General features: G+C 48.6%; 2 protein-coding genes across 2 annotated transcripts in view; both read right to left on the bottom strand.

Annotated features, from left to right (window-relative positions):
- The window catches only part of LOC310832997 (uncharacterized protein), a 46,964-nt gene that overhangs the window by 6,446 nt on the left and 27,818 nt on the right, over positions 1 to 12,700 (bottom strand). The window contains exons 22-30 of the mRNA XM_083715356.1: positions 12,360 to 12,503; positions 6,129 to 6,295; positions 5,469 to 5,581; positions 4,615 to 4,733; positions 4,272 to 4,432; positions 3,812 to 3,924; positions 2,916 to 3,040; positions 2,288 to 2,506; positions 1,213 to 1,317 (exon numbers count right to left, since the gene is read on the bottom strand). Of these exons, the coding sequence (XP_083571482.1) occupies positions 1,213 to 1,317; positions 2,288 to 2,506; positions 2,916 to 3,040; positions 3,812 to 3,924; positions 4,272 to 4,432; positions 4,615 to 4,733; positions 5,469 to 5,581; positions 6,129 to 6,295; positions 12,360 to 12,503 (1,266 nt within the window). The remainder of the gene's footprint in view (positions 1 to 1,212; positions 1,318 to 2,287; positions 2,507 to 2,915; positions 3,041 to 3,811; positions 3,925 to 4,271; positions 4,433 to 4,614; positions 4,734 to 5,468; positions 5,582 to 6,128; positions 6,296 to 12,359; positions 12,504 to 12,700) is intronic.
- LOC310832095 (beta-4C adrenergic receptor-like) overlaps positions 10,045 to 12,700 on the bottom strand; it is a 685,807-nt gene continuing 683,151 nt past the window's right edge. Inside the window, exon 6 of the transcript XR_014558133.1 lies at positions 10,045 to 11,369. The gene's annotated coding sequence lies outside the window, so the exon portion shown is untranslated. The remainder of the gene's footprint in view (positions 11,370 to 12,700) is intronic.

Here is a 12,700-nt window from a genome sequence, read left to right as displayed (position 1 = left end):
ATACCTATGCTACCAACAGTGTAAACTGGTTTAAGTCAACTTCTCTCCCCACACACACACCGCAAAACCCATACTCTGTGCAAAGGAAGGATGGCAGAACCAGGAAATGGCGGGGTCAGCACACATGGTAGGAGGACTGGACAGTGCCAGACTCTGGTGAAAACACCCTCCAAGGGCTAGGGAAGGGGCTGCCCCACAGCTCTGGAATGCCTTTCCCACCCCAAGCATCTCAGCCTATGGCTTTCCACCATTGCTGAAGTAACAGAGCCAAGCCCCAGATGTACAGGGCTGAAGGCTGGGTCAGAAAGTTCCATTCTCAACACGATCGATCTAAGGACTGGCTAGCGTCATGCACCAGGCGCAAGAGAGTCCGCTGAAGTCATTCACTGTTAACCGAAGGAGCGAATTTGCTTCCTGAATAAGTTATCTAAGAAATGCAATTGGTGCTGCCACAAAAATGCAAGTCTATATTTCCACCCACCCCACTTAGGCCTCCCTCTACCCCTGCTTCTCCACGACTCAGTGAAGACATATTGCCCCCCCCCCATTTTGCAGGGCCCAGCATAGCATCAGGCTCACCTTCTGATGGTACTACCTTTCTCAAGAGGAAAAGAAAGCAGACAAGGATAGAAAGGGGCCCGGGGGGGGGGGGGAGAGACCCAGAATACAATCCAGGAGAAGGGGGAAGAAATTCATCACCTCCAGTGTGAGAGGGCAGATCATGTTTAACAGCACCATACTAACCATGTCTACTCAGAAATGAGTCCTGTTGAATTCAACAGAACTTGAATTCCATTGCCACGTCAAAAGGAAAGCATAGGAACCTGTTCCATCAGGAAAGTAAACAGACTACTTTGTGCCCGCTGTCCCCACCCGCCTGGCAACAAGCAGGTTTCTGTCACTGGGGTTGCCCAGGACAGCTGGCAGGAACAGGATGTCCTGCTGGGAGCAGCTACACACAGGTATGTATGACTAAGATGTGCACGCTCTCTCTCTCAAACACACACACACTGCTGCTAGGATGAACCACAATCCTCCAGGTTTGGTGCTCAGCAACTGAGCAGGTACTTCTGCACTCCTAAGTGGCCACAGCCTGCCAGCCATGTTATGTAACCCACTGGAATGTTGGCACAGGCCGCAAAAAAATGAGTTTCTTGAGCCACTGCTGCTCCCCAAGAGAGGCTCTGTGACAACGACTGCCGGCTCCCTCACCTTTCTCAGCCGTTGTCTGGAATCGGCCGCTGCAGTCGCAAGCAGGTCGTGGTGGGGGTGCCGAGGCCCTACGGCAGGAGGGGCCGCTGAAGCCCTCTGCACAGACTGAAAGGAAACAGAGCGATGAGTGCAGCAGGGCTCAGGCATGAGAGGGAAGGGCATGGTGGCCCCAGAAGCAGCTGACATCACACAGCTCTCTCCTCCAAGCAACCACGTTTCTGGGGCTTTGCGACATAACACACAGCATTAAAAGCCAGCAGGATGTTCTCATCAAACACCTGATTGAGCGACTATTGCTGCTGTTATTTCAACTTGGCTCTCAGGCAAGCCAATGAGGGCGGAGAAAGGAGGCCGAGATGGACAGTGGCTTCGCCTTTTAGGCTGGCCCACAGACTGCAGCTGGCTTGACACTCCCCCCCCCCCATTGCTTTTTCGCTGTTCTTTAACATCAGCATGATGCACAGAAGTCCAGCAGATGAAGTTCTTCCTATAATCAACAGGGAAAGCTGCACCAGTTTCATGTCTTGCACATGGAAGCAGCTCCAAATCCTGTTTGGATTTTCAAAGCACAAGGAATTTCTGGGTTTAGGGAGGAGATGTTGGAGGAGAAACCCCACATGGATGAGTGGGGGAATAACATAGGCGTGAGTGGTTCATGATCTGCATTAACCCCAGTTTGGACAGACCCTGAGGCCTTTGCATTGCAGACCTGGATGACCTGTTGTATGTGCTCCTCACCGGAGCAGCCAGGATGCAGGCATGTTGCAGATCACTGGGGGTGGCACTCTGCCCCTGGGCAGGCAGTGCTGACTCCAAGGTAAATCATGGTTCAGAATTACACTTTGGTGATGCCTTTCTCTCATAAGGACATAAGAAGAGCCCTGCTGATCTAAGCAAGATCTACTCCAGCATCCCTGCTGCTGAAAGCCCCCAAGGAGACCTCCTTCTCCCTGGAGAGAAGTGCACTGCCGCGACACCTGGAAGCTCCACTCCTCTGCAAGGAGGAACTATCAGGTTCTTCAAGCAGAGGACACAAAGAGGGTTCTCTTCCCGTCCCTACGCAAGACCCACTTACTGGTCCACCTGTAAAGCGTTGAATCTGGCTTGGCGACAATGCTGTCCATGGAGCTTATCAGATAGAAGCCAGTCCCTGTTTGGAGGACGGCGGCACAAACATTGTGCTCCATCAGGCACTCCTGCTTCGCTTGCTCCAGGCTCTCAGCGGAGGGGTACAGCACGGACGGCTCTCCTGCCACACCGTGGCCAGGTTGCTCATCAAACCATTCTGTGGCTGCTGGGAAGGGAAACATGGTGTGGCCAGCTTAGCTAATGCTCCACAATTAAAACCACCAACAGATCCTGTTTACATGGCATGTTGTAAAATTATTTATTTGCGGATGCATTCGAATGCGGCTTTTCATCCCCCAAACAACCCCCAAAAGTGACTCACATAAAAGCACAGTGAAAGAGCAGAGCAGAAGAAAAGACCATCATAATCAACAAGTAAAAATAACAGCCAGGGTCTCAGGTAGCTTTCAAAAGGGGTACATGCATGGGCAGGGGCCCAGTTTCAGCATTCAGAAAGAGCGATGGGGATTGTGTGCTCCCTCCTCAGGGAAAGAGGGTTGGGTTGGTTGTAAGAAGCTTTGGGTTGCCCTGGGCAAGATAAAGCAACTCACAAATTCAACAAATAAACTAATTACCTTCACTACATTTGCACAGGAAGGGCCTCTCCTCCTTGCAGCTGGCATCACCGAGAAGCCCCGTTGATGAGTTGAACCACACACAGTCCTTCAGGCCCCCATCAGCCATATCATCCTTCAGGTACCTTTCCCCACACACAAAAGCAAAAGGAAGAGGGTTGTTTGTGCTCCAGGGCTCTGGGGAGGGAGGTCACAAGAGCTCCCTCCAAAAGGAATTTTGCAAATGCTCTCGACTAGGATGCCAGCACTCCAGGGCATATAAATTCAATTCATCATCAGAGGTATTGCCACATCTCAGATTTCCTGGTTCAAAATGCAATGCTTTCCTCGAACATGAGATGAACACCATTACCCTCCCAACCAATTCTTCCATGGCTCAGATTCTCATCTGAGCTAGGGCAGTGTTCACTTCCTTCCCTCCTTCCCCTAAGCTCTCATCCAGCAACAGTCCTTCAAACTATGTTCCTTCCAGCCCCATTATTCATTGGTTGCTACACTGATGGTGGCAGCAGGCAGAGGGGAGGGAGAAAGAGAGACAGACAGATAGAAGGGATGCAGGCTGGCTATACAGCACACCAGGTACAAGGAGGAATGGAAAATGCAGTTTTCCCAGCCACTGATGTCAGGAAGCTCTGATGGATAAGGGAGGAGACTCACAGGAGTTGGGTTGGGATTGGATCCCATTGCATGTGCCCAGTCAGGGGCTGCAATGCCAGCTGGGTCATTTTGGATTAAGCTGAGCAATTTTCTATTACAAAACAATAACATTGTTGGGGGGGATGTCTGAGCTGATCTACTTTAAGCTTGGTGGGGCATGACCTTCCCCAGCACCATTCGCCCACAGGGCAGTCATATCTAGGGGGAAAGGGCCCTGGAGGAACCACCCGGGTGCTCACTGTCCCATCTGCTCGCTGAGGGGCTCCTGTGTTGTCCACCGGAAGACGGATTCCTCCTTCAGGTCATTCAAGCCCGTCCAGAAGGAGCCTCCAAAGTTTGAGCGGACCCAGTCCTAGAACAAACATGGCAACCGCAACCTCAGGGTGGGTGGAAAGAAGGCAACCATCCCATGATGCCTCAGTTGACCTTTCACCTGCCTCCCTGCACGGAGAGGGGTGGGGGACTTGGGCACGTACAGGGTGGCACAGGGTTCTCCAGAAAGGTCAATATCAAGGAAGGAGAGGGCTACAGCTTCCCTAGGGCAAGCACCACTTGCCCCTTGATTGCAGGCTGAGGGGAGGGCCAGTGAGGGAGCCGTCTTCTGGAAACTGCAGCCCAACTCCATGGGCAGCATGCCATCAGAGGTCATCATGAGGGGCCCTGTGCTCCTGGAGAGATGCTGGTACAGAAAAGCCATACCTTCTCTTGCGGAGAGGTCAGGTGCAGCAGTTCTGTATTCTTGAATCTCCGGCAGGCATGTAGGGCCTCTTGCCACTCGCTGGCCAAGGAGGGGTCCCAGAAGTAGCAGCTGCCATTCCAGTGGCTCCACCCGGGCTCCGTCGGGCAGGAACTCCGGGGTGCTGAGGAGGAGGCGGGGGGACATTATCCAGAACGAGGCCCAAGCTGCTTTCCCTGATTATGGCTACAGTCGATCCTTCCCAAATCCATTCAGTGTAGTAGAGGCTCTCTGGCCAAGAGAGCCAGGTGAGAGCACTGGGACCTGGTGGCATTGTCCCCTTCCAAAGTCCTGCCAAGCACTTACCCAGTGGCCCCTCGCACACCCACGGCTTGAGCTCGGAGCAGGAGGATGCAGCCACCTGCCCCTCTCCCTGCGGCCCAATCTCCAGGCAGCCCCCGGTAGCAAGCTGTGTGTCCGCCAACCTAGCGAGGGAAGCAAAAATGGCTGGGACCACCAACTTCTAGACAAGGAATGGCAGGTGCCCAGGAAGCCAAAGTCACATGCCAGACAGAGAAGGAAGGACAATGGGGACCAGGGATGAGGTGCTAAGCTTTGCAAGCTGGCGGTGCAGTTCTGACAGTGTGGTGGCGGGAGATGCAGGGAGATGATCACTCCTTCAGAAGCTGCATAAGGGTTGAACTAGATGTCCCTTGGGGTCCCTTCCAACTCTACGATTCTGTGATTCAGGTTTGCTGGAGTTCTGGATAAGTTGGTTGCCAGAAGGCCAATACATAAAGGGAGCCCCTCTGTCAGTGGTGAAGCACCTGCTCTGCCTGTAGAACAGGGCCGGCCCCTCCATGAGGCACACTGAGGTAGCTGCCTCAGGTGACAGAATCCAAGGGGCCCCTCCATGGGTGTGAATCCCACCACCACCCATGTCTCCACTGAATCGAAGTGAAGGAGCTGCAGCAGCAGCTTCCAGGGTGATCTTGCAAGAACAGCACGTGATCTCATGGGATGCTCGCAAGACCTTTTCAGAACCCAGAAGCCATAGCCACACGTCATGTTTTGCCTCAGGCAGCGAAACAGGACAGGCCACGCCGGCTGGAGGTCCCAGGTTCAACCCTTGGCCCAGCACAGAGGGAGTCTTTCTTGTCAATGCTGGCCTGGTTGCCCATGTCTGCTTGAAGGCAGCCACCTGCCCCCAAAACACTCACCAGGGAGAAGAGAGGTTGGCTGCTCGGCCCTCTGCCCATGTCCAAGTCCCGTCTCTGTCGACATCATTCAGCCCTGTCCAGCTGTTCTTCTGCACCATGGCTGCTATCCAGGCCTGGAGGGGAAGAACGGACGGGGGTGGGAGAGGAGGCTCATTCCGCTGGTTTAACCTGCTCATTTACAACATGAACATTCAGCTCTCTGGTGGCAGCAATGTGCTTCATAGCTCCATATATTGAAACAAAATGTTTGTAGGTATAAACACCTATAAAGAGTTAAAACAGCCTCCAAAAAGTGGGAAACGTTCTCCAACCCAGTGATCTGAGGGTTGGTTGCCAGGAACATTGTCCTTCAGCCGTCAAATGCCTGGCAAACAGGAATGCTTGGAAATTTCCTCCTAAAAGTCAGTAGTGAGGAGGGCACTCCACAAAATGGGAGCCACCACTGAAAAGGCCCTGTAGTAACATCCCTGAATAGGCCTTACCTACTGATTTTGCAGAGTCCAAGATGGTTGGCAATGGGGAAGGTGCATGGGCCCAAGTCATTTAGGGCTTCATATACTGGCCTTGAACTGGGCCACACAAGCTTACTGCCAGCTACCCCACAGTGAAGCAAGGAGCGCCAGCCATGCCACCTGGGAGCATGACTAGCTCCCAACCTGCCTTTTCCTTGGCACTGCTGAGGGTCAGGAGGCCCACGTCTTTTCCATATGTCTGACAGGTGGCTTTTGCCCCCTGCCAGTTCTTGCTGCTGTGCTCCTCCACGTAATAGCAGTGACCGTCCCAGAACCACCAGCCAGGAGCATGTGGACATCTCGAGCTCACCAAACCTGGAAAACAACCACAGGCAGAGCAGTAGTAGCTTCGCAACGTGACCCTGACTCTAACCTGCCAGCCTGCCTGTTCTCTGTGAAGCTGTAGCGCTGCTGCCTCTTGACGATGTTGTTATTTCCAATGATGTATTGTTTTGTTTTTCTATGTTGACTTTCCCTTTTATCACAATGCCACTTGGCTTATTTTATTAACAGAAAAGATGAGCGTAAATGATTAAGCTAAAGAAATGCGTCTAACTGTTGGTTTCTGCTTCCTTCACTGAGCAGCGAAGTGCTTGTCACAAGACAATGTTTACATTCCACAGTCAAGTGCTGTTGGGTTTTCTCACGGGAAGGGAGACTGGATGTGACGTACACTGGTTTCCTGTTTTTTTCACTGTTCTTTGCAGTTCAGTGTGTGATTCTCTCCGTGCTTTAGAGGAGAGAGGATGCCTTTCTCTGCTCCGGCAGAGGGAAAATGTTTTTCTGTAAATTACCAGCTTTGAAATGTAAATAAAGTAATATAGAGCATGTTGGCACGTACTTTTCATCATTCCGCTGTGCACTGGACACTGCTTATCTCCAACATTTGGTTATGGGCCCAGAAAAACGCAGTGTTTTGAGAATGGACTCCAGAAGTCGGGCTCCTGGCAAAGGAACAAAGGAGCAAAGAATTGGAGTGCCGGCAAAGGATCGGAATGCAGAGGGCCGGATCGGACGATATCTCTGCGCGTCAAGATGATTTGATGAGGTATGTGCTACAGCTCCGGGCAGCCTGCCAGCTTCTAATTAATGGCTTTATGGCTGGACTTTGAACTTTTATAGCCGGTTTTTGCCGTGGCACAGGCAAAAGGCTAGAAGGATAAATTTTTCCTATGCTGGGGGAAATCGAAAGTAAAGCAGCTGCAGCAGTGTCGCAGCATGAATTTAAGACAGCAGAGAGAACTTTCACTTTTGAACTTGCCTTTGGAATGCGGTTTGAAGCAGCTGCAGATAAGCAAAGCAGTTAAGCAGAAAGGCACAGGTTCACAAAGCAGAGGCTGTTTTTGAATTTGCTTTTGGATTGAAGCAGCTGTACACAGACACAGCTTGTATGAAGCAGCCTGATTTAAAGCAGCAGAGATGACGCAGAAGGCTAATGCCAAAGTCATGATGGCTAGCTGCAGAAGGCTGGATGAGGCAAGTGGGGAATTTGATGCCAATCAGCCAAATGCTCAACTCACAGTAGCCAGTGATACTGCCATGATTCTGAATGAAGCAGATCGCCGGGGTGCTAGCTGCATGGGCAAGGGGGAGTCTTCACAGACGTCATCCCATAGTGCAGTGGAACCACCAGATGGCGCCAAAGCTTTGAAGGCAGTGAAATGCTACTCGTGTGGACGTCTAGGCCATATGAAGAGGGAATGCAGATATCCCAGGGCCAAGACAGAGCAGCGCAGCGAAAGCTCATCGCGTGGAAAAGGCCGAGGCAAAGGCAAAGGTCCGGTGTCCAGGACAACGCAGCACAAGGCAATGGTCTCACGCTTCACTCCAAAGGTTGCAGAGGTCCAGAAGACATCTAGATCTTTCTTCGTTGTTGATTCAGCGGCGACCCACCACATGTGCAACGATAAGCGACTGTTCGTGTCTTTTACACCGCAGGAAGGTGCGATTCACCAGGCGGATGACCACACAATTCCCAGTAAAGGCTACGGAACTGTTGTTCTTCACAGTTTGGACTTATCGATACAGGATGTGCTTTATGTGCCAGATGCCAAGCATAATCTGCTCAGCGTTGGACAGCTGAATGAGCGGAAAATTGACGTTTCCTTTAAGAACAAAAGGTGCATCATCACAAAGAAAAATGATTATGTATTGCATGCTGAATATGTTGATCGTTTGTATGTTTTGTATTTTGATGATGTTGTGCAGGATGACACTTGTTGCATTGCAGGTTCTAACAAAAGTTTGCATGCAGAATGTATTCACGATTTTCATCGAAAATTTGGTCATTTGCATTTTGAGGCAGTATCTAAAATGCCTGCCTTGGTTGAAGGTATGACAATTAAACCCTGCAGGTACCACATGAAGTGCAAGGCATGCGCAGCAAACAAGGTAAAAATGGCTGCGAAAGGTAAGGTGTCTAGTAGGCAAGCTACAGAACCATACCAGGTTGTTCATGCTGATTTGGTTGGACCACTAGCGCCCTCTTTGGGTGGAAACAGGTACTTCATGGTTCTCATTGATGCATTTTCCAGGTATATTTATGTGTACAATCTCAAGCAGAAATCAGAGGCTTTTCCAAGGTTCAAGGAATTCTGTGCTTGGTTGGAAAATGTGCATGGTAAGAAGGTAAAGACTCTTTTCAGTGATCGCGGGGGAGAATTCACTTCTCAGCAGTTTGAAGCTTTTCTGACTGAGAAAGGAATTCAACACGATTTGTCTAGTCCTCGCTCGCCATGGCAGAATGGACTTGCGGAACGAGCAAATCAGACATTGCTTCAAGGGTTAAAAACCTTGCTGCATGATGCCAATCTTCCAGAGAGTTATTGGGCCGAAGCTCTCTCATGTTTCACTTACAGTTATAATCGCAGGTTATCTTCAGCGATTGGTTGTACCCCCTATGAGAAGATGTTTGGCAAGAAGCCATACATCAAACACATGAAAATTTTTGGTTCTGACATGTGGGTTCACTCACCACAAAACTCCAAGTTAGACAAGCGTGGATTGCATGGTATCTTTCTAGGTTATCAGAAAGGGTCTTACAGAATAATGATGACTGACTCTAAGGAAATTAAGCTCACAAGAAGTGTTGAGTACAATGCCAAGTGGGGGGAGAATGTGGGAATTTTCCAATGTTATCCTGATGACAGTGATGAAACTGAGGATAGTCAAAAGCAACCGCAACAACCCACACCCACTGATGAAGGTTCTGATTATGAGTCTGAAACTGAATCGGGTGATTCAGAGGATTTCAAGAGTGCGAAAGCCTCTATGCGACCCTCTGAAAGCTCTGATCAAGAATTAGAGGAACCATTGTTCACAATAGGTCACTTTTCTCCTAAGAAGGAAGAGGAGAGTGTTGAAGACTTAAGGCTAATTCGCAGGTCACAGAGAGCAACAAAAGGCAGACCTCCAAAGAGATTTGCTGATGAGTTTGCTAAGATAGCAGTAACAGCTGTTAAAAGCTCCAAGAAGGTGTTTGAACCTTCAAGTTTCCAAGAAATCCAGGATTTGGATTCAAAGGAAGCTGAGCCATGGTTAAATGCCATGAAGGCTGAGCTTGATTCCTTGGAAAGGAACAAAACATGGGACCTTGTTCCAGTAGTTCCAGGAATGAAACTGCTTGGAAGCAAATGGGTCTTCAAAGCGAAGACTGATCAAAATGGCAAGATAGTCAGACACAAAGCCAGATTGGTAGCCAGAGGTTTTGCACAGGTACCAGGTGAAGACTATCACGAGACCTACTCACCCACCGTGAGGTATGAGAGCATTAGGCTTATGCTCAAGCTAGCTGCAGAAGAGAATCTACACATTAGTCACCATGATGTGAATACAGCTTTTCTGTACGGATCTCTAGATGAATCACTTTATATGCTTCCACCTGATGGCGTACAGGTAAAACAGGGATTTGTTTGTGCTCTGAAGAAGTCCCTTTATGGTCTCAAACAAAGTGCACGGTGTTGGCACACAAAACTCACTGAAGTATTGTTTTCTCTAGGTTTTAAGCAAGGGAAAGCTGATCCGTGTGTATTTGTCAAAGAGGAGGGGCAAAAGAAACTGTATTGTTTGTTTTATGTTGATGATCTTTTATTCTTTTGGAAGGATATCACAATGTACAATAATGCCCTAGCTCAATTGAAAGAGCACTTTGACATGAAAGATCTTGGTGAGGTAAACAACTACCTATCTCTGGAAATAGAGAGAGATCAAGATGGTAACATTCTAGTACACCAGTCACGTAAAATTGCTGATGTGTTAAGCAAACTAAACCTGATGGATGCTAACCCTGTAGACACACCGATGACAACAGGTTATCAGGTAGATGACACTGGAGAAGCATTTTCTGATACTACACTGTACAGAAGTGTGCTAGGCAAGCTAAACTTCATTGCCAGATGTTCAAGACCTGACATTGCTGTTAGCTGTAATTTGCTAAGCAGACAAGTCAACAATCCTACTGTTAAGGATTGGAAAGCTCTGAAACGCATAGCGCGGTATTTGAAAGGCACTATGCATTACAGACTGAGATTTAACAATCAGAAGTCTGGTGGTCTTGAGATATTTGCAGATGCAAGTTTTGGAAGTGACACTACAGACAGGAAAAGTACGTCTGGAGTTTGCTATAAGTACAATCAGGGTCTATTTGATTGGTCATGCAAGAAGCAAACAACAGTTAGCTTAAGTACTTGTGAAGCTGAACTGAATGCACTGTCTTATTCACTTAAGGATTGTGAATGGTTGTTACAATTGTGCAAAGACATAAAAATTCCTGTCAAATGTCCAATCCAGGTTTACCAGGACAACAAAGCATGTTTGGCTTTGCTGAATTCTGAAGGTTGTAAGCAAAGCACAAAGCACTTGCAATTGAAGTTGCAACATGCTAGGGAACGTATTCAGAAGGGACTCGTAACGGTGTCCTATATGCCAGGTAATGAAATTCCTGCTGATGTATTGTCCAAGATTGTATCAAGGGATCAACACTGTACCTATGTGCAGAAGTTGGGTTTGTACTGATATTGTACGAACATGCTGCCCAGTGATGTTCACAGAAAGGGGGAGGATGTTGGTTTCTGCTTCCTTCACTGAGCAGCGAAGTGCTTGTCACAAGACAATGTTTACATTCCACAGTCAAGTGCTGTTGGGTTTTCTCACGGGAAGGGAGACTGGATGTGACGTACACTGGTTTCCTGTTTTTTTCACTGTTCTTTGCAGTTCAGTGTGTGATTCTCTCCGTGCTTTAGAGGAGAGAGGATGCCTTTCTCTGCTCCGGCAGAGGGAAAATGTTTTTCTGTAAATTACCAGCTTTGAAATGTAAATAAAGTAATATAGAGCATGTTGGCACGTACTTTTCATCATTCCGCTGTGCACTGGACACTGCTTATCTCCAACACTAACAGTGGGAGTTCATGGAGCAAAAGAAGGCCTGCCTTGTACTTATTTATTTCATTAAAAAAAGATACACTGCTTTTTTTAAAAAAAAGCCACACACCTCAAAGTGGCTTACCGAAAAATAAAACAGTAACATCAAGAAAATTAACAATCATACTTTTAAACATACAGAAGTTAAAGTACTAAAACAGACTGAAATTCACATCCACTTTGCAAACACCTGGCTAGGGTTGCCTAAACAAGGATGTTTTTAGCAGGTGCTGAAAAGAGTACAGTGAAGGAGCCTGCTTGATCTCAATAGGCAGGGAGTTCCAAAGTGTAGGTGCTTGGTGGAGTATGTGGAGATGGCTAAACTTTGATGGGAGGAGTAAGGAACCAGGAAGAAAGAAATTTAACTAAGACTGGGGGAAATTTACTGAGTATTTTTTAAAAAAATTGTAAACAACTTAAAACATTAGCAAGGTTAATTAAAATGAGCAGTAAAGATAACTCAAGGAAATTATTAGAGAAAATAAATAATAAGGTATTGGTTTGGATATGCAGCAGTAAAGATAAAATGAAAGAAACCACAGATGAGAGGGGGAGGGGAGGTCAATTTGATGGTATTTTTGGTTTTGCTATAGAATTTGTATGTTTTGTTGTCAAATTGTACACACCCCCACACACCGCTATAACAAAGTGTATCTGTGGCACCTGTAGCAATGCCAATTATGCCAAGTCGGTCATGACTGGACCTAATGGTCAGGGGTCCCTTTACCTTTACCTTTTAAGCAGTTGATAGGCACATGTAATCACACAATCTCGTAGGTAAACTGGTCCCAAGTTGCCATGGGCTTTATATGCAAATGGCAACACCTTGAACTCGGTGCAGGAGCAAATCAGCAACCAGGGCAGATCTCTGAGCCCAGGTGTCATATGCCAACAAGGCCTCACTCAGTCATGCTGCAGCATTTTTATGTCACTCATATTCCGTCCCACCCCCCAAACTTACCATAAAGGCACGAGGGGGTGAAGCGACGGACGCAGCGCAGGTGGCGCCCATCGCATTGGCCCGTCAGGGGGTTGTAGGTCGATGTGCTCAAGCACGGAGAGCAGCGCTGCCGGCACCCATCCCCACAGAAGCTGGGGGAGCAGGCTGCAAGGACAGAGAGTTGTTGGTTAAGGCAGTGAGAGCTACCTGGAGACACCAGCCCCTCTGACTGGCCTCATGATACTCTGGATAGAGGCATGTCTGCTGGAGACCCTGCAGAAGTCACTGGAGGTGTCAGGGGTCAGATCCTGCAGCCTTGAAGCTCAGCCTTTGAACCTGGTGGCACAGGCACACACCAACAC

The sequence above is a fragment of the Podarcis gaigeae genome (assembly GCF_964106915.1).
Source record: "Podarcis gaigeae genome assembly, chromosome: 15".
NCBI lineage: Eukaryota > Metazoa > Chordata > Lepidosauria > Squamata > Lacertidae > Podarcis > Podarcis gaigeae.
Note: the sequence above shows the minus strand (reverse complement) of the source record. Positions and strands in the feature narration are given on the sequence as shown.